General features: G+C 55.7%; 1 protein-coding gene and 1 long non-coding RNA gene across 5 annotated transcripts; one reads left to right on the forward strand and one right to left on the reverse strand.

Annotated features, from left to right (window-relative positions):
• Window positions 1-1,682: 1,682 nt before the first annotated feature.
• Window positions 1,683-17,577, reverse strand: RAB37 (RAB37, member RAS oncogene family). 3 transcript variants are annotated; one of them, XM_059864338.1, is made up of 10 exons: window positions 17,341-17,474; window positions 11,636-11,746; window positions 7,377-7,487; window positions 5,297-5,338; window positions 5,084-5,150; window positions 4,946-4,998; window positions 4,396-4,461; window positions 3,641-3,697; window positions 3,298-3,374; window positions 1,683-3,189 (listed from the first exon to the last, which is right to left on the reverse strand). In XM_059864338.1, the coding sequence occupies exons 1-10, from the start codon at window positions 17,398-17,400 to the stop codon at window positions 3,084-3,086; spliced, it is 750 nt and encodes a 249-aa protein (XP_059720321.1). In that variant the 5' UTR covers window positions 17,401-17,474; the 3' UTR covers window positions 1,683-3,083. The 3 variants fall into 3 exon arrangements, with proteins under 3 accessions (XP_059720321.1, XP_059720323.1, XP_059720322.1); XM_059864340.1 differs by lacking the exon at window positions 7,377-7,487 and having other exon boundaries at window positions 17,341-17,577; XM_059864339.1 differs by lacking the exons at window positions 11,636-11,746; window positions 17,341-17,474 and adding an exon at window positions 9,399-9,584.
• On the forward strand, window positions 6,856-8,541 carry LOC132336632 (uncharacterized). 2 transcript variants are annotated; one of them, XR_009488907.1, is made up of 3 exons: window positions 6,856-6,942; window positions 7,063-7,170; window positions 7,597-8,541. It is a non-coding gene; the product is annotated as an uncharacterized LOC132336632 (long non-coding RNA). The 2 variants fall into 2 exon arrangements; XR_009488906.1 differs by having other exon boundaries at window positions 7,063-8,541.
• Window positions 17,578-20,582: the final 3,005 nt, after the last annotated feature.

A 20,582-nucleotide genomic window follows, 5' to 3' on the forward strand; every position in this document is an offset into this window, starting at 1 on the left:
GGGATCGGCTCTGCCCCGGTCCCGGAGACAGCCCCGACGTTGGCCGGAGATCGGCGGGACGCTCCGAGCTGTTCCCGCTCCGCGGCACGTCCCGGGTGGCCTCTCGGGGAAAATCCATCCCATACCCTAGCCCACTCCTTCAAGACTGCAGTTGCTCCCAGCCCTTCTCCGACGTAGAGAGTGGAGGGATGCTAGTAGTAAAATAAAAATAAGTGAAATAAAATCCCCAAATCGAAACTGCACGGGAAGACGGGCAGGGAAGAGGGCAGGTAACTCGTTTTGCAGTGGAAATGAGATGCCAGGCCTGTTCCCCCAGCAGTCTCTGAACTTTGCTCAGCACCCAACAGCTGGTGGCCTGAGGGGGGGAAGGTGGAGGGAACCCCGGAGGATTTCCTCTGCTCTGGCTCCATGTTCTCTGCTCAGGGACTGAGAAGCAGAAGTAGCTGCAGGGGGTCATGAGCATGTGAGATCCTGGGCTTTGGGCAGCCGGGGCAGAGCAAGGCAACAACCAGCCTGGGCTGCTCCGGCCATGCCGCAGGGCTGCTGGTGCCAGGCGGAGCTGCCTCCTGGGATTGTCCCAGAGAGGGTAGCACAGAGGTGTCTCCCAGTGCAGGGCCTGGTTGAAGTTCCTGGGCAAAGGTCCTCAGGGCAGCCAGGATCACGTTTAACTGACCTGCAGACCGCAAGCAAGGAGGGGCACACGTCTCTCACCCAAGCGCTCTGCCCCAAAACCCTGCTCAGCGACCCGAGCGGCTGAAGATCCTTTGTGTGCTCGGGGTGGCCGTGCTCCAGCTCCGTGGGACGCAGATGGGAGCGGAGGGTGGGCTCATTTGTTTCCTCCACTCGGCTGAGCATTGGCCTGCTAAAAAAGCGGCGGAGAGGAATCCCACGGCAGCCGGCGGCAAATGCCTTCGGAGGGGAAAACCAGGGCAAGCGTGTTGTAGTACGGCCCCAGGACAGGAGGATCTATCACCCGTGTCACAGCCGTCCCCTTGGTAAGGGGCCTGTGAGCAGCAAAGCCCCACAAGTGAGCTTTTTGGAAGGGTAGATGCAGAGCATATTTTGGGTACCCTGTGCTCAGTCAGGAAAAAAAACCCAGCTCCAGCACGGCTGGTTTGAGCACGGGACCGAGATAAGGAATAGAGGCAGCAGCAAAGGAAACAGCTGAAGCTGCTTTTGTGTCCAATAGTGCCTGCGGGATGGCAGGGCACAGGCAGGACCGTCGCGCCCCAGCTGCCTCCTCCTGCCCTTTGCATCTTGGAGTGAAGTTAAAGGAGCTCTGGCAGGAGGGGGGGAAAGAGAAAAGAGCCAACGTCTGTTTGTGTTGAAGCCATCCAGCATTTTTTTGCAGACATCAGCCAAGCGGCAGCAGCAATGCCATTGGTGGGAAGACGGAGTTATTTGGGGAATGCTGGACTCTGCACCATGAGAACAGCAGGGGAGGAGGTTGGTTTTAATTTAACAGGCCATGTTTACTCTTCCCCTCTCACCTTTGGTCTGTCTGAAATGTGCAATGAAAGCCCCCCCGGGCAGGGAGGAAGGGGCCGTGGGTGCTTCCCCCTCCTCATGGCTGCTCCCAGGGCCCCCCCGGGCCGGCTGCTCTGCAGCGCCTGTGTACAGCAGCCTCCCACGTCGCAGACCCAGGGCAGGGATTTCTCACGCAATAAACAATCAGACAGATGCAAAGCCTCAAAAAATACTCAGCTTTAATCTGTAAATTTGCAAAGAGAGACCCAGGGGCGGAGCAGAGGTGAAGGAGGCACCAGGGCAGGTGAGACACGAGCAGTCAGGTGCAGAGCCAGGGAAGATGCTGATGGGGACAGATGTGTGGGATAGTTCCTGACTCCTGTATGCAGTGCCATACCGTCCACAGCTGCTCTCTGCATCAGTGCTTCAGCTACACAACCAAATACTCACCACCTGATTGCTCAGGGGAGCGGACAGTGTGCTCGAGGGAGCAACAGAGCTGGGCTGAGCACCAGGGATGCCCCTGAGCCCCACCAGTGCCCAACGGAGCAGTTTGCTGGCTGAAGGCTTTCATGCATCTGAAAGATGCCTAAAAATGGGTTCCAGCTGCTATTTGCCAGCAGCAGGAAGGCATAGTTGTATTACATAGACAGTGACAGGAGAGAAACCCAGCCTGGCCTGGGAGGTGGCAGGGCTGAAGCATCACCCCAGGTGATGCCATCATGGGCATCTCCTGCATGAGACTGGAGATGGTTCAGTCTGGAAGCATTGAAATAAAGCCTTTTCTTGTTTAAAAAAAAAAAAGATCTCTAATTTCTGTGGCTACAGCATGGGGGAAGCAAAGTTTTTCCAAATTGTTGTGTGTACCAGAAGTGCCCCAGGCATTGCTGGGATGCTCCCAGGGGAATTTTATTTCTCACACCAGCTGTGTGGGCAGGGAGCAGGTTTGGCTGGACCCTTCCCCATCCCAGCCCTTCCCTTGAGCAGAATCAGGATACAATAGGGATATCATTGCATTTTTGGTGGCAGGAGGATAAAAGCCATTGGCAGCAACTGCAGAAATGAGGAGCCACAGCCGAGCATGGGCATTGGGGTGTGGGGCAGCCTGGGGCGACACAGCTGAGGTTCCTTGGAGGGAAGCCAGAGCCTGGCAGAACCAGGGACATGGGGGCTGGACCAAGTCCTTCCAGTTGGAGAATAACAGCACTGTGAGCAAGAATCGCTGCAAGGGAGGACAGGACTGGGGGCTGCAAGGGGCCCCATCCATGGCACAGCTCCTCCAGCTGCTCCAAGGGTCCCTCATTGAGGTGTGTGGCTGTGCCCTGCACCCTTCTCATGTGGTGGAGGTGATGGATCACCATGGCTTGCTGGCCAGGCTGGCAGTCACCACACCATAGTGATTCCCACGATGGCACAGAGGTCATTGCTCTGCAGGGCAGCAGGATCTGAATCCTGGCACCAGGACAAGGGCTCTCTTCATGCACTCTGCTCTACTGTACTGTGCCATCCACCTTGGCTTGTCAGAGCTTGGTTCCCTCCGGTGCTTGAGGGCAGGATGGGGCCCCGCTCTGCTTCACACCTGGGCTCCAAGGCCTGCCAGCTCCTCTGGGCCACTCTCAGGAGAAGGCACAGCAGCTGGATTTCTTCTTCTGTGACTCGATGTAATCATGGATCTGGAAGTGGGGCTCATCCATCGGCTGCACCGCGCGCTGCTTCAGCTCCCTAGAGTGGTAAGGCTGTATTACCCCCTCCCACACTGTGCTGGTGTGTGGGAGGTGGTGGGGCTACAGGGGACCCTTCCTTGTCAGTGCCCTGGCCCCAGGTACTCACTTGGCAATGGCCAGGAAGGCCAGCTCCACGTTCATGCCTGTCTTGGCACTCGTCTCCATGAAAGGCACTCCGTACTCCTGCAAGAGCAGCACGACCCCATCAGTGGCTATCCCCAAGATGCCCTCCTGGCCCTCTGAATCATCCCTGTACCCTGGACAAGGCTGGAGGGTCATCCCCTCCCTGCCTTGCCCCAGGTTTTGCATGCAAGTGACTGCTGTGCTGCCCCTGCAAGAGCCAGGCAGGTCTGGGCACTCAGAGGGGATGAAACGGCTGCATGGGAACCCTGAGTGATGTGAAATTGTCTGGGGCGGCTTAAGTTGGGTTAGATCGTGGCACAACTCACCCTGGCCAGTGATGCTCCATCCTCTGTCCTCACAGCTCTCTCGCTGCTCACATCAGCCTGCCAAGGAAGGAAAATGTCACCACACACCAGGGCAGCTGGCACCCTGGGGCATCTGGCAAACCTGCAGTGGGGTGTTAAGGGGGCCGACAGGAACGAGGGGCAGCATGGATCCAGAAGTATCCACTGCCCAGAGAATCTGGTATCTGTGGAGCATCTGGGACCTGGTGGCATTGAGGATATCAGGGGGAACCTGAGACCTGGGGACACTGAGGGCCTGGGACAGTACCTGAGAGCATCCAGGACCCAGGGAGGCTCTGGTACCCTGCTGGGCATCAAGTACCCAGCATCATCCAGGATCTAGGGGACATCCAGTCCCAAGGGGAAATCCAGTTGGGCACTGGGCACCCAGCAGCATCTATGGCTCCTGGAGAGAATCTGGGGCCTCTAGAGCTTGGGGTTACCTGAAGTCCAGGGGTGCATCCAGGCCTGGGTGGGCATCCCATACCAAAGCATCCCATTCGAGGAGCATCCCGTACCCGGAACCTCAGGCTCGTGCTGCCACCCGGTGGCTACCGGGAATACTGCCCTCCCCGACCCCCCAAACCCCTGGGATCACCTCCGGGCTGGCTGGGCCCAGAAAAAAGCAGAGCCTGGCGAAGGGTGCAGGCAGAGCCCCATCCCTGCACAGCCATGGGAATGGTAAGGACACGGCACAGCACAGCAAACCCCAGGGTGGATGGGGACCCTGCACGCACCTTATTGCCCAGCAACATGATGACCACATCCTTCTGGGCATACTCATGGATCTCCGTCAGCCAGGCCTGTAGGGCAGCAGGACTGTGTCGGGTTGAGGGGTACTCCTGTCCCTCCCAACTCAGCCCCCCACCCCTCAGTCGCCCCACCTTCCCTCTCAGACCTCGCATCCCCTCAGCACCCCCATCTCTCTTCCACAAGGACAGGGATAATGACTTTTCTTGGCACAGGAATTATTCCAGCATCACAGATGAGCAGTCCTGAAGAAAACGCCCTGTCTCCTGGCTACAGCCCAAGCCGTAGTTCACATCCTTCCCAAAACGTGTTTTCTCCTTCAGGCATTCACTGTGTCCTTAAACAAAACTCACCCAGCCATGCAGCACCCAGCCAGGTGCCCTGGGATGAGCTCCCAGCTGGCTGGGTCTGGCCAGAACAGCCAGTGCTTACAGGTAAAGCAGGCTCCCAACTGCTCCAAACACCCAGCCAGCCAAGCAGGGCACCCACGCTCCCAGGCCCTGGGGAGAAACACCCCCAAGCCATAGTGGGACTCACACGGATGTTGTCGAAGGACATCTTGCTGGTGATATCGTAGAGCAGGAGCAGGGCTGGAGGAGAAGAGGCAGAGGCATTGCTTCACTGCAGGAATATGCTCTGGATGGTCTCCCCATCCCTGCTGGACCCCAAACTCACCTTGGGCATCCCGGTAGTAGGCGTGAGTGACACTGCGGAAACGCTCCTGTCCTGCTGTGTCCCAGATCTGCCGAGAAACTGCCTTGGTGAGAGCAGGGAGAGCAATCTTCCCGAGCTGGGTCTGCTCCTGTGGCTCCCAGCCCGGCTGTATCACCACGCTCAGCCTGAGGTGGGTTTCCATCTGGAAATTTCTTCCCCCCTCCCAAAGCTCACCTGCAACTTCACCTTCACACCATCCACAGCCACCACTTTGTTCTGCAGAAGACAAGAAGAGCAGGTTTATCAGCCCAATTCATGTGCTGGTGCATGTGCCAGCCAGCCCTGGCACTGAGCTGGCATTCCACAGCCCCTCAGCTGCTCTCCCTGGGCCAGTGGAAAGAAGCAAGGCTGCCTGTGGGGTTGAACATCGAAGCCTCATTGCTACAAACTGTGATCCTGATTGCTTGGCAGCTACAGGGACATCCCAGAGCAGCAACCCCTCAAGGCAGAGTGAAGAGCAGAATCAGTAGAGAGGAGACAGCAAGATCCCAGTCTGCCTTGGATCTAGTGCCTCGTTCACGTCCTACAGCCAGAGTCCCTGTCCTTGGCTCCTAAGTGCCCTAACGAGTCAGTTAATGACCTTGGCTGTCCAGCAATCCCAGGAACACCAACCTGCTCTGGCTCCTGCTGGGAAACTCTGGGATTGCAGCAGCCCCTGGGAAGTTGGCAGAGCTACGGAAGTGGGGAGGCATGGATGAACCACACGTATTTTTGCATTTATTAATAACAGGTTAGTGTGCTTTTACGCTTGCTTACCAAAAAGCCCTGATCTTTTTGATAGGACTCTTCAGCTCCATGTGCTCAGGAACCACTGCTGCACTAAAAATTTAGCCTGTTTGCAGTAATTTAAGGGCTTTGGATGCTACAAACTGCCTGGGCATATGCACTGGGTGATGCTGGATGTCCTTCTCAGGTTTTCTTGCTGGTGGAGCCTTGCTTGGTTCTTAAAGGAGGTAGAAAACACTGAGCTGGAGGGGCTGCATGTAGCACACAGCTGTATCCAGCATGGCAGGAGGAAATCTCTTGGGTCAGGATAGTTTGCAGCCTGGCTGGGCTGCGACTGGGAAAGGAAAGAGGCATTTCCAACTGAGCTGGGAAGGCAGATATTGAGGCTTAAGCAGTCGCTGTTCTCATCTCAGAAGCACAAGGGCTTCTCTCCAGAGGCCCAAAAAAAGAAAAGCAAAAACTACTAAAAAGCTATTTTAAGACTCTTAAAGAATCATACTTGGAGTCTGGAAAGAGAAGACCCCTATAAATAATTTGGTTGCCTGGAATTGTTTGAAATGGAAATTCAGCCCATGTGGTGATGACAGCCTTTGAGTAAATGGGCTGGATAAAACAAAAACATGCCCTAGGAGACTCTGGAGATTACCTAGAGCAGTGAGCCATGAGCTGCTGAAGGGGATGCTTGCATGAGGCAGAGCAGGCACCTATGGGCTGGCAACACCTCTGGGGAGACCAGCATGGAGCCCAGCAGTGGGACGCAGCAGATTTTCCTTCTTTCATGACTTTATCATAAGGACAGGCCTCGTGGCCCCTTCAAACCAAACCTACTGCCATCCCTCTCTCCCAGCCCCTGATCACCAAGCCCCCAGTTTCACCAAAGTCCAAAGACAGCTAAGGCAGCAAAAGTGGCAGAAAACAGGAGCAGCTGCAGCTGCGGGGGCAGAGGAAGCACTGACCGCACTTGACACGTGTCAGTTGCTGTGGGCAGAGCTCTGCCTGGGGACACCCCCGTGACTTCCTTCCTGCTCTGCCCTGTGCTGCAAACAGCTGTGCCTCCCTGGACACTCTTAGAGAGACCCTGCAGCTGAAATTTGGTGAGCAGACAGCAGTGTGGGTGTTTAAACAGAATCTGGTAACCCTAACGACTTCTCAGCAGCCCATTTCAGCCCTTTCAAGGCATGAAATTACAGCAACCAGTGTTTGTCCCCCCCCAGATGTTGGTTTTGGCCTGCGTGGTGGAGTGCACTGGCTGCCCAGCACACACCCCCACACCATGAACACAGCTGGGATGGGCTAAACCTAGAGTGTTTGCTGATTTAAAGGTAAGAAGCAACAGTACCAGTGGGCTCTTCTGTCTGTTACTGCTCTCCCAGAGAGGCATGGAAAGGTTCCAGCAAGCACCTGCAGCTGGTTGGGAGATAACTGGGGGTACAGAAGCTGGAAACCCCCATTCTCCCTGCCCAGCACCCTGTCCTGGCCAAGGTGCAGGTGGAGAGGGGCGAGGGGCTGGCAGCTGTGGTGGTCTCACCCGGAAATCTATGCCCACGGTGGCTATGAACGTCCCGGAGAGAAAGGCCCCGTCTTTGAACTGGAGCAGGAAGCAGGTTTTCCCCACGCCCGAGTCTCCAAGTAACATCACCTGCAAGATGGGCGCAGGGAGAGATGTCAGCAGGACAGGGAGGGAGCAGCACCCCTGACTGGTGCTGAGCCCTCCCCTGTTCCTTCTCTCCCTTCGTTTCTCTCCCTAGGGCTGGTCCTGGTGGGTCTGGAAAGCCCCCTGGGAGCTGGGTGTGGGTGGGACCCCTGAGGGTGCGGCCAAGCAGTGCCCCAGGGCAGCAGGGCAGCCCCCAGCCGTGAAAAAGCAGGAGAGCTGGTGTGAAAGCAAGTACTGCAGCAAGAAGAGCCAGGCCCTGGCCATCTCCCAGCCCAGCAGGCTCCTAGAGAACCAGCCACAGCACCCAAATACGTGGAGCCAGCTCCCACGCTTTGCCCCTGACCCAGGTGTGCCCAGCCCAAGGGCTGATGCCTGGCTTGGGCAAACCCTGCATGTCCGGGACTCTCTCCCTGTTGGTGCCTGCTGCAGACACCAAAGCAAACATGGTGCCTTTCCCCTCCTGCTAAGCAAACAGGATCAGCCCAGGCTCTCCAGCCACTCCAGCACTGCCAGACTCAGGCAGGGAGCAGCCGAGACCAACGCTGGACTCCATAAGCACAGCCTTTCCCGATGCTGTGTTCTTTCTGCCTACCTGCAGCAACCTGTTCCTGCACAGCAATCATTAACCTGACTGCATCATTTTTCACCCTTATGAAAAATAGCAGTGAGCAGGACTTCAGCAGGAAGGTTCATCCCTGCATGCCCACCTGACAGGATGCTGGAGCTTGCAAAGTAAATCTCTGCAGCCCTGCTGCCTCTGGGGCAGGCAAACACAGCGGGCCGTGGCCACCTTCTCCAGGGCTGGCACAGCAAATACCAAAGCTGGTGGCTGGAAATGCTCTGCTTCCTTCTACCACTTTGCTGGTCAAATCCTTCCCCAGGACTTGTGGGGAGCTGGGAACACTGCTCAGTTCTGCCTCCACCTCACTCTAGACCAAGCTGAAAACTGGTTTTCTCCCTCGAACATGGAAATTGCCCTCTATGAGGAGGAGTCAGAGAGGGGAGGATAAAGGCAAAGGAATAAAAGCAGTTTAGAGAAGGTGGCAGCGTGCAGCACCACTTTGGAACAGACTCAGTGAGGCAGCAGGGGGTGTTGGGGCTGACACCATCAGTGCTGGGTTCAGCCTGGGGCTATATATTAAATTTTGGGGGTAAAAGGTTCATCAGTCCTGTGCCTCCCCTGAGCTGCTCAGATGAGGAAGGTGATTCCTGGGGCAACCCTTGCCTGGGCTGGGGTGGGGAAGAGGGGGGCACTCAGGAAGGAGGGCTCCCCCCTGCCCCAAGGCCTGGCAGGGGTGCAGAGACATTTACAAGTGGCATGCTGCGGTGCAAGTGAAGGGGGCCCTGGGCTGGATCCAGGGCTGAAATGCTGTTCCCACCTTGGAGCCCTTGGGGTACTGTGGTGGCCTGGATGGGGTCCTGCTCCCCCTGCCCTGTGCCATGGGGGGCACTGTTGCTGGGCTGGCAGGAGCCCCTTGCCCTGGAAAAGGTCTGACGGGCTCTCAGGGGACAGAGTGCGGCTATGCTCCTCTTACCCCGGGAGCCCCTCAAAGTCCTGCTCCTGCAGCTGGTCCCTCCTATTGCCACTGCCGGGCAGGGACGCCCCCATCTCCACCTCCCGGGTAGGAAAACCCCAATCCCGGCCCCTGCTGCATCGGGGGACTCTCGGGGCAGAGAAGGGCTGGGGGGATCAGCTGGGGCGGCCGCCTCCTTCGCCTTCTTCCCCGTTTCTCGGCCGCTGCCTGGGCGCGATCGCAGCAGCGGAGGAAGCGGGCGGCCCTCGGGACCCTTCCTAAGCCCCTCCTGGTCTCCCGCAAGCCGGGGGGGGGAACCCAAACTTTCCCCTCTGGCAGAGCTCGGAGGGTCCATCCCTGCTCACCCCGCGCCGCCTCCCACCTTGCCGGACAGTTCGTAATCCCGGGGCAGCGCCGGGGGATCCCCGCTGCTCTTCAGGGGATCCCCGCTCCCCTCCGGGGTCTCGCTCCCCGCCGCCCCATCGGGGCCGCCCATGCTGCGTCCGAGGGGAGCCGCCGAGTCCCGGCGCCGCGGGACCTGCAGGAGCTGCGGCCCCACCCGCCTTCCTCCTCCTCTTCCTCCTCCTCCCCGGCCGATGCCACCCCCGAGGCCGTGCCCCGGCCGCCTCCCTGCCCAGCCCGGGCACGGGATGAGGAGGAAGAGGCTGAAGAGTGGGAACCTGTCGCACTGCACCCCCGCAGCGGGGACCCCTCCGTGCTGGGGTTTGCTACCGGCTTGGCTGCACGGGACAGCGGGCAGAGCCCCGGCACGTCCCTCCGGACCGGGGGTGGGTAGAGGAGAAACTGCTCACCCCGCAAATGAACAGTCACCCCGTCCCTCACAGAGTGTGGGGATGGAGACCCCGGTGCTACCAAATCCCACCCTGCCACGCCGGGATGGGGACGGCAGGGGACGGCAGCTCCCACTACTACCCCACCAGTCCACCCCAGGATGGGGGGTTTGCCCCATCAGCTGCAGCCCCAGCGGTGCTGAACTGGGCCCCGGGTGAGCACCGTGGAGCCGGGAGCCGGGAGGGAAGCGGAGCAGGAGCCGTTAGCCGGAAGCCGCGAGCTGTGCCGAGCCGGTTCCCCGGCGCCTGCCTTTCACCCGGGATGGCTGCCAGGCCTCCCGCTCCCCCTGGCTGCTCGCAGCCCCCTGCATCCTACACCAGCCATTGGGGCCCAGCTCATACTGCATTTCATTTAGGAAAAGCCCAAGCATGGGAATGTGGGAGAATTCCCTGGAGAGGGATGTTGTGTTACCCAAAACCCCATCCCGTAAAACCTCATTGAAGTCCATGCACTACAGCTGGTCAAGGTCTTCAGCCTTACAGGCGCCGCTTTGTGTATAGGAGCCTTGAGCCCTTCCTGATCTATTTTCCCTGGAATATGTCATCTCATCTCATCTCTCCCAATCAGGGCTAACCTCAGGGCAGCCCCCATCCCTGTTCACACCACTGGGATTCAGGGGGTGCAGGGCTCCAGTGCTGTGCCCCTCTCTGCTCTCCAGGTGAAGGCCATGCGTGGCCGCAGGAGGTCCAGTGGCAGAGATGTCCTCTGGAATGGCATCCACCTCCTGCACCAGCCAAGCCCTCCTCTGCCCCCCGGGGAAATAGAACCTGTATTTCCAGTCCTGTAACTGCGCTCAGACCCAGCCGGGGGATTTATAGTTTATATGTGCTCTTTGGCCAGGAAAGTGCCCAGAGCTGGAGCCTGGATGCTTGAAGCTCCTGGAAGTGGCTGAGCTTCTCTGCAGCAAGATGGGGAGGGGGCTGGAAGGATATGGAAAACTGTGCTGGGCAGCAAAAACGCCTGGCGGAGCATCACTTTCACACACTGGCATTTGCTGCCAGAGAAACGAGGCAGCGGAAGCTGGCGGAGATCAGTGGTGTGGCTGAGCCTACTCTGCCTGCCCACGGCTCAGGCTCCTCAGCAGGGGCACCCATGGCTGCTGGTCCCCTGGGCTGCTTGGCCCCAGACCATCCCCACTGGTGCCACAATTTCCTGCTTCCTTTGCCTGGACTAAAAAGAAAATTCCTGTGGGTAATCTCATCCCCATAGGTACCAGCCCCTTGCTGAGTTCCAGCTTTGTCACAATGCTGAAGGGATGACAGTCTCTCTGGAGTAAGGTCCCAAGCACTGTCCCTGTCCTGAGCTTCCCCAGGAGAGGGGACACACATATCAGAGCCACTTGAGACCCCACGGCAGCTCTGCAAATAGCTCTGGATGGCAGCCAAGTGCTTTTCCTGGCACTGTCACCATCTGCCAGACTTTTCGCCAGGGCCCCGGGCTGGACACAGCAGGACACAGGCTGGCATCTCCCTGGCAAAGCAGGGCAGCTCCAAAGGCAGCTTTCTGTGTGTGAAGCATAAGGCTGCACTCAGACATGGCCCCACCAAGAGATTTGGAATATGGAGCTTTACCCATCCTTCATACCTCCCAGCAGTTCAAAGCATGCCAAGAAGCACAGAGCCAAACCAAACTCCTCATCCAGCAGCACCAAAGCAAAGTATCCAATTCTTTGTGCTGACCACAGATTCATAAATTCTGATTCCCCAAATAAAGCTGCTCCCCAAGGGTGAGTGCCCTGAGCCCAGGGACCAGAGACTGGGCTCTTACCATAAACCCAATGCCCACGGTGGCAGAGAAGGAGCCAGGAATAAACTTGCCCTGGTCAAACTGGACCAGCAGTGATGTCTTCCCCACGCCACTGTCTCCAACCAGGATTGTCTGTAAAGACCAGATAAAGAGGCATCAGTGCAGGTGCAGGTGATGGGGGAGCTGGGAGCCAGATATTTGGGTAGGTGTGCTGGGGGAATGGGGCAGCAAATGCAGCAGGATCAAGAGGGACCCACCCAGCCCCTGGATCTCTCACATTTGGTTCTGCCACTTGCCCAGAGAGGAACTTCCACCCCTTTGCCCATCTCTGTAATTAATGAAATGTTTGTTAGGATGAGCTTCAGGCCTGAAACCCACTGCACCCTGTCCAAGAGAGGAGAAATGGGAGGGAAAGTAAAGCACAGCCTGTCATGGAGAGTGAGCAGGAGAGAAGCTCCTACCCCAGCTCAGGAAGCTGCCGGGCAGAAGCAACCTTTGCTCACACAGTCCTGTTGGAAAACCTCTTTGGGAGGACTTGGAGTGACTGGATTAAGTCCAAAACTGTTTAGTAAAGAGACCATCTCCTGCAGCTGCTGCACACAGCTGCTGCCACAGCCACACAACCTTGCTGAGTCACTGGGTGCTTTGTCCTGCCTAATGTCATGGACCCACAGCACTCCCTCCTGGCAAAGTGATGGGTTTGAAATCACGGAGTCACTCTGCCTCTCCAGCCTCCATGGGAAACCCCAGACTGCTCCTATCCCTGAACGGAAGGGTCAAGGGAGCTGTGCTGGTGTCAGAGCTGTCACCTCTTAAGCAGCTCCCACACTGCCAGACATGACCCTGGTACCCTTAGGGAGCTCATCTTCCCTTCTGCTCCTACCTGTGTCCCTCAAAATCCCTGACCTAAGGGAGACTGGCAGTGCAAACAGAACTCCTCCCTTCCCTCTGCTGGTATCTGGGTTTTGTTCACAGAGCCACTGGCAAACATTCCCATCCTTTCAGGAAACTGAGACACTTTCAACCCTTTTGCAGGACACAAATTAAAATAAACACTCTGCTGCCAACCTTCAGGCTTAGAAGCGTTTTGGGCTTTGTCTTTCAGGACAGGAGTGTTCCTAAAGATGCAGTTCTGGCAAACATGGAGTGTCCCCTCTGTTACTGGTACCCTGTCACCCCTGAGGCTGCAGGGATGAGGCAGTGAGGTGCTGGGATTAAACCTCCCCACCCTCTGCATCCACCTCTGCTACACTTGGCTGCATCTGTTTTACCCCTGCTTGGTTTGTGTTTGTGCAGCTCCAGCAGCCTTGTTCCTTCCTGCAACACCTCAGTCCTTTGTCTCCAGCCTGAAGGTGCTTCAGTACCTCCCCAATATGCAGGGGAGCTGCTGTGCACATCTGGTCCTATCCCTCTCCTGTCCCAAAGTGCCCTGGGGTGAGACCAATCCTAGCACTACTTCAGGCACTGCACTTGCCCTTGTGAAACAGAGGATGAATGTGAAGGAATCAAATCAGTTTAATCAAATGCCTGAACAGCTCCAGCAAATCAAGACCTGATTCCATACACTGGGAGGCCATGAGAGCTTCACAGCACCTGATGCCATGGTTCCTGCACCCCACAGATCCCAAAGAAGTGGGCTGAAACCAAAAGCCAAGGAGCTTGAGAACCATGAACCACTCAGGGATGTGGACTGTCAGGAAATCAGCATCCTGCCTTGCATAAAGCACCACTCCATAACCTGCCTGGAGCCTGCTCATGCTGATACACTTCAGTGAGTGCTTGCCCCAGTGAATCAGCACTTTCCCTTGGAGAGCACATCCCAAACACTGAACCTGTCCTGGGAAAAGCTGACCTGCTGAGCAGAGCTGTTGGCACGAGGGAGCCCTGCACTTCTGCCAGATGCAGGCTGCTGCACAGGCCTGTGTGCTGAAAGGCAGCAACCTGTGCCCAGATCTGCAGCCAGAGATTTCTCTCTCCCCCCTGCCTGGGCTCTTTGCAGGTCACTTGTACATTCAGAGCAGGCTTGTGAGCAGGGAGCTTGCACTGGGGGAATGTTGGGAAGCAGAAATCTCTGGGCCAGAAGAAGTGGTTCACTCCTTTCCTGGGGAAAATTTCCCTGCCCAGCCCCCTCCCTTGGCTCTTCCCTAGGGCCCAGAACTCTTCCCTGGGCAGAGAGAAGGGTATGCCCAGGAGCAGGTGGATAGGAAAGCACTCCAAGAATTCATTACCATGGGGCTCCCGCACCTCAGTGCTGTATAATTTGGTGTTACATGCTATTTCCAGGTGAAATACTGATGCTGGGATGTGCAACAAGACTGGGTGCACCCTGCAGTGCTGTCTTTAGGAGCAGTTAATGCAGAGAACAGCATTAATTATGGAGGGAGAAGAGCTGGTTGGAATGAGCACCAGAAAGCCTCCAGAGCCCAGGGTTTACAGAGAACATGTATAAAAGGCAGACTCCTCTATTAATAATTTAAATGGGATTCATAATAGAGACAACTCATTAATTGCTTCATGACTCAATAATAACAGCAAAATTTGGCCTGGAGCAGCCAAGAGATATTCCTAATGACTTTAGGAAAAGCTCATGGGCTCTGTGGAGGGACAGAACAGTATAAATAACTGTGGCCTTCCTGGTCACCAAATAAAAAAAAAACAAGAACAAAAAGCCCACTGTAGGGAAGATGTGGCTTGTTAGCCCCTGAAATCTCAGTCTGGACATGACTGAGTCATGATAGTAAAAAGTCTCCCAGAGATGAAGTTCCATAGCTGTCCTGACTCTTCCCCATCCTCAGCCACAGAGAGACCTCCTCCACACCTTCCCATCCCCCCAGGTTTTCCCAGGTGGCTTTTGTTGTTGTTGTTGTTGTTGTTGTTTTGGGGTTTGTTTTTTTCTTTTTGACGGTTGGGTGTGGTTTTTTTGATTTTATTTTTTGGTTTTTTTGGGGTTTTTTAGGGGGGGGTGTGTTTGTTTGCTTTTTGGTTTTTCAAGGGAAGCTTAAGTAAAATGTTGCAAGATTCCTTTTGGTGTTGCTGATCCTCTCTGCCTGGTGGTGTGGGGATGGAAGAGTGCTTTGCCAGAGGTAACCTGAATTCTCCACCACCCCACAGTCCCAGAAAAAAAACAGGCACACCTTGTAACAGCCTCCTGAAAAGACTTGTCTGCCTGCTCTGCCTTAGGGGAAGAGCAAATGTCCCTCCCTACACCTTGAGTTAGTTTTGGGGCTAATTCTAATGTAAACGGATCACTTCCAGTCAAAATCATTGCTGACTTGGCATGGGCTGCAGGGACAAGGCAAAATATTTCAAACTTCCCATACTTGCAAGGAAAAGAGATATTTAGTCTAACCTGCTGAGGGAAGAGAGGTTTTGCATGGCTGACAAGGCAGCACAGGGAGGCAATGGGTGCAATTCCAGTGCCAGCCAAATGAGAGGAGATCTGGGACAGTGCATGTGGGCTGAGGTTGCCTTCTTGGCTCATTTTCAAGATTTAACATGCAGAACCTGGGCCTGAGCTAAATATAGCTAATGGAAGCCTGACAGGGTAAAACCCCGGTCAGGAGATGCAGGGAAGGGAGAAGTGCCTTCCACAGGCTCTGGTGTTGCTCTTGGGGAGCTGATGAAGCCCCAAACCCACAGGTTTGTGCCCAGGTGAGCAGGTTTTATCACAACAAATTGTGGCAAATGGGTACGTGCCCCCCAGCACAGCTGCCTGCAGAGCTCAACTGGGACATAGCACTGGGAGAGGTCTGAGGGTTAAGACATGTCTGCTTTCAGCCCCTCACCACCCTACTCTCGTGGCCTCTCAGGCTGAGACTCTCAGTCCCTGAGACTTATTTTTAACCTGCTCTTTTTATAAAATTGTGCTGTCTTTCCCCTGCTCCAAGCAGTACTCCAGGGATGGAGGTAGATGATGCTAGAAGCTGCTATGTGCCACAGGGACAGTTCAGGGTTGTCCCCTCCTCCCCAGACACTATTTCACCATGGCCAAAACACTTATACCAGCTTGAGAGAGAGCCTGGAGGGCTCTGCCAGCCTGACTGGGCCCTTGCCTTGGCAGAGGCTGTGTCTCAGCCCTGCAGACATGAGCTCTAGGGCTGTGCATCAAACAAAACCTGGCTCAGATCATTCAGGGGATCCCTGTTTGCAACCCCCTGTTAACACCTTGGATCAACCACAGACAAGGAACACATCCCTCTGCCTTTGGGTCTTGCTCCAGCTAAATGGATCCAGGAATCACAGAGGAGGAAGAATGATTTGGCAATGGGTCAAACCACCTGAGAGCAGAATTCATCATTTTGTATCAAGCAAAACTTTTCTGGAACAGCCCAGAATAAACCTCTACTGTTCCTGCACTGGTTAGCTCCTGGCCCATTTCCTCCCTGCGCCTGGGTTTAGCCACCAACCAGAAATCATTTAATCCTTGTCTCCAAACTGCAAAGCTCTCTTGAGGTTTTTCAACACATCTGAAATGTGATTGCTTGCTCAGACACAAGATCTAGTGAGGTATTTGCTGCCTCACTTCCCTGGAGTGAGAGCAGCCTTGTTTCTGCAAGACAAGCAGCCCAGCCAGGAGAGGTACAAAAATACCAAGAGAAACAGCAGGGAACATGGGACTGGAATGGTTATTTGCCTGGGCAGGTCTTGTACCCAGAGCCTCATTTCCACCAATGTAATTCCTTAACTGCTGCAGCTGCTTCCTGGAGAAGAGAGAGTTAAGGCTTTGCAAAGAATCAAAATTTCTCAAGTCATCCCTGGGGGCATGTTCTATGTATTCCATGTACAACAGAAATGAGAGCTGTTAGCAATTGGTATTTTTCTACTAATCAAGGGCTGGGCACCTTGCCCTGAGTACAGCAGGATACAGAACAGACTGAGATTTGTGAAGGGGGATCCATAGAACACCAGCCCTTCTCCTGTCTTGTCCCATCCCTGATTTTCCCGAGGGTGCCAGTTCCTGCACAGTCACTGGGGACTGCAGGAAAGCAGTGTGAGGACAGCAGGAAGGAATGATGGGTGGATCTGTGATAAATCAGCATCTCCTCCATCACTCCGGGAGTTGCAGGGCAGCACCTGACTGCAGAGAGCAAAATCCCTGCTGCTGCTGTCCCCACAGCAAAGCTCGAGAACCCCACGCCTTGCAGGGACACCACCAACCCTGACCACCCTCCGTGCCATTGCAGTTACCAAACACAGTCCCAGGAGTTAAAAAACACAGTCCCAGGAACACTGCAAAAGGGATTTCAAAGCAAGAAGGGCAGGAATGGACATTTCTGGGACAACGGCTATTTCACGGCAGGGAAGTCCCAGCTCATTAATCTGCTTCTGGCAAACAGAGCCCCGGGGTTCAGCTGCCCCCGGCCCGCCCTGAGCCTGCACAGGACATCGGGAGCGGCTGATGGGCGGCTGCGGGCTGTGCCGCGGGGCTGGCCCCGTTCCAGCAGTCCTGGCTTCCCAAACACGCCGAATCCTGCCACCCCCCTGCCTACCATCAGCCAGGATGTGGCTGGGACCGGGGCCAATCCCCGCAGGCTGCCCATCCCCACAGTAGGGGAGAGAGCTGCCGCCGCACCCCCACCGCCGCACCAGGGTGAGAGACGGACCCCATCGGGAGAGGAGGAGAGAGGGAGGCAGAGGGACGGAATGTGTCGGAAAGTTCAAGCAGGAGCCCTGCCCCTTCTCCCCCCTCTGCAGCCCCCCCCGGGTGCCCCCATCCCCATCCCCACCTTGTGCAGCAGTGCCTCGTTGTAGCCGTCCCCCCCCGGGCCGGCGGCGCGGGCCCCCATGGCCGGGGCGCTCGGGGGTTCCTTGGCCGGGCCGCCCCTGAAGCACCGCGGACAGCGCCCGTCCCGCTCAGCACGGCGGGCAGCGTCCGCCTCGCCGGGACCGCCCGGCCCGGTTCGGCACTGCCCGGCCCGCTCCGGCCCCGCAGGACAGCGGGGCTCGCTGCTCCTCGCCGCCACTCGCAGGGTTCCCCGCCTGGGGGAGGAGGCGGGCGGGGAGCGGGGAGAGGCCGGTCCCGCCCGGGGGCGGGGAGGCGGTGGGAGCGTCCCCCAGGCCGGCAGAGCCCGCCGGACTCTCCGCAAAACCGCTGGTCCCTCCCCACCTCCCCCTCCCCATCTCTGTCCCCCGCCATAGAGCCCCCCGTCTTCGCAGAGCCCGGGGGCCCCTGCCGTCGCCGCCGGGAATCGCTGACCTTCCCTCGGCCGCGGGAGGCACCCACGGGGCGCGGCCAGCCCTGGCAGAGAGATTTTCGGTACCAGCTCCGATCAGCGCCGAGCTGAGAGCACGGAGCCAGGTCCGCTGCCCTACTCCAGCCCGGATTCACAGCAGGCTCGTCGGCAATTAAGAAGCCTCCTGCCCGCACCGGGGGTGCTCTGGCTGACGCCCTCTGGGCATCGGCCCACAGAGCCCACGGGCAGGATGAAGCACAGAGCTGCGTGGTAACTGGCGTGTCACCCCAGGGAGGGGCAGCAGCTCGTGCTAGCCAGGCCATTTTAGTTTCTTTACCAAACTGGTGTTAAGCCGGGTTTATCCCGACAGGTCCACTTTGGGATTCCACCGCATTTACAGAGCACAGCTAAGACCCTGCTTAAAGTAAAAAAAATTGTTTTTAGAAACAGAATGAAGCTGTGCCTAAACCTGAAGGTGACAGTCAATATCTTGTTGATATCCTTTTCTTTATGAACAATGTGGTGTTGTTCATTGCACTGGAAATAAATTAATCTTCACTCAGAAGTTTATTTAAGAGAGACTCAATTCAGTCTCCAATTTGCTCCTTCAAGAGCAGCAGATGGCCTCAAGCCAAAGGAGCCATCTGCACCCATCCAACTGCTGTTTGACTGCCTGGGCCTGACATTGCTAATTATATTTGCCCATTATTTCTTCTGACTGCAGAGATGGTTCTGCTGGGTCAGATGATTGGACTCAGAAAAACAGCCAGAAAAAAATTTAAAACCCAATAGAGACAGTGGGGTTCAGGCTTGCCTGAGGCCAGAAAGGCCAGCCCAACCCAACCCAGACCATCCTGCAGCCAGACCATGGCCTCATGCACTGAAACACAATCAACAACACAAAAACAAATGATATCACAAGCCCTGGTGTCAGGATCAGAAAATAAGCAAGTGGTTCAACATAGTGCACACACCCCACACATGCAGGGCCAAGAAGAAGAGAGCAGCAGACCTCAGGGGGTCTTCAACAAAGCCAGGGCAACTCTTAAACACACCAAGAACTTGTCAAAATTCCCCAACTCCCATTGTTGTCTGCAAAATCCTTCCTGCAGATGTCCCAGTGCTGCCATGGCCCATTGAGGATGGAGATTTCATGCCACCATCCTGAGTGCATGCTCAGCCTTCTTCTCCTGCCCTAGAGTAGGAGCACTACCTGACCCAAGCTGTCTGCTGGGCCCCACAGACCCCAGAGACCCAGATGTGCTGCAGGGACTGCACAGCTCTGCCCTGGACACCCAAACTGGGCAGGTACTCAGACAGACCTCTCCTGGAAGGTGCGGGTGAAGAGAAAGGTAAGCCCCCAACATCTCACTAGGTCTGAGGCTCCAGGTCTGCTTATCCCTGGATGGGAATTTCTGGCAGGTCCCTGCTGCAGGAGAAGCTCTGGGGCTCAGAGAGCATTCTCTGACTTTTTAGCTCAAACAACTTTTGTTAACTCCCCTGAATCACAAAGGAGAGCAGGAAAGGATTGAAGAGCTTCACCGAGCCAAGTTGCCCATTCCCTCTGCAGGCACTGGCATTGCACCAGAGACACACTCAGTCCTGCAGGTTTAACCTCACTCAGCAGGAAGACAATTCTCCTGTTTATCATGATATCTCCAAATGTAATGCAGCCTAATGAGACAACACAGATTGCTGGCAAAACACAGGCAGCAGCATGCCCTGGCCCTGCTCCAAGGGCTTTATCCCACTTTATCATGCTGAGGACCTGACCCATCATAGAGAAGTGATAACAGCAGCTTTATCAGAGCCCAGCAGCCCAACACCTGCATCACTGCCTCCCTTCACACACTGGGGAATGCATTTCCCCAGCACCCAGAGCAAACCACTTGCTCTACCAGCCTTCCCCAGACCCGGCAGAGGTTACTGGCAGCCAGCAAGCAGTTTACAGCCCCAAGCAAGTGCTGACCAGCTGAAATCAATGAAGAGCAATTAAATCAGAGGAAATTACCTATAAATTGCAGTGATTCCAAATAAACCTGCAATTTAGATCCATTGTTTAGTGTGTTTGCTCACAGACTGTACCTCCAGTAATTTAATTACTTGTGTATTTGCCTTGAGAAGTACAGCTCTAACAGTGGAAGACTTAAATCCAGCTCAGGAGGGAGTTTCTGCTTCACTGTCCTCCTGGCCTGCTCCTGCTTGTTCTCTGCTGCCCAACCCTATTAACTGCTGTAGTATCTCCCTGGATTGCCTGTACAACACATCTGGGGGAAACTGGAGCCTTGCTGAAGTCATTCCTTCCCCATGAGCTGGGCAGGAATCAGAATTTCATCCTTTGAATCCACCAAGTATGGATTCTTAATTTCTTTGCATTGCATAACCGCTGCCTTGGCCCTTTCTGGCTGCCTTGGCCCTTTCTGGCTAAGTCCAGCCTCAGGCAGAGCCCAGAGCAAATCCTCCACCACCACAAATTCAGGGAGTATGTTTTGCCACCTTTACTGGCTTTGCTGAATTGGGAGATCTGGGAATGACCCAGACTTATCTTGGGTATCTGAGATGGCAGCAGAAAGAGAGATCAGACAGTGCCTGTTCAATCTGCCAGCACTAAAGGAGATACAATATTATACTCAGCCTTATTTCCTAAGGACAATTTTACCAAACTTGCTAAATCTGCCTGTGAAGAACAGACTGAAATGACCTGATTATTTTTCAAAGGCCCAAGATTAAATAACAGAATTGGGGATTGAAAATATCATTGAAGTCCAGGGAAGACAGGACTCTGGAAAGGCTCA

This window comes from Haemorhous mexicanus, chromosome 20, assembly GCF_027477595.1.
Source record: "Haemorhous mexicanus isolate bHaeMex1 chromosome 20, bHaeMex1.pri, whole genome shotgun sequence".
NCBI classification, from domain to species: Eukaryota; Metazoa; Chordata; class Aves; order Passeriformes; family Fringillidae; genus Haemorhous; species Haemorhous mexicanus.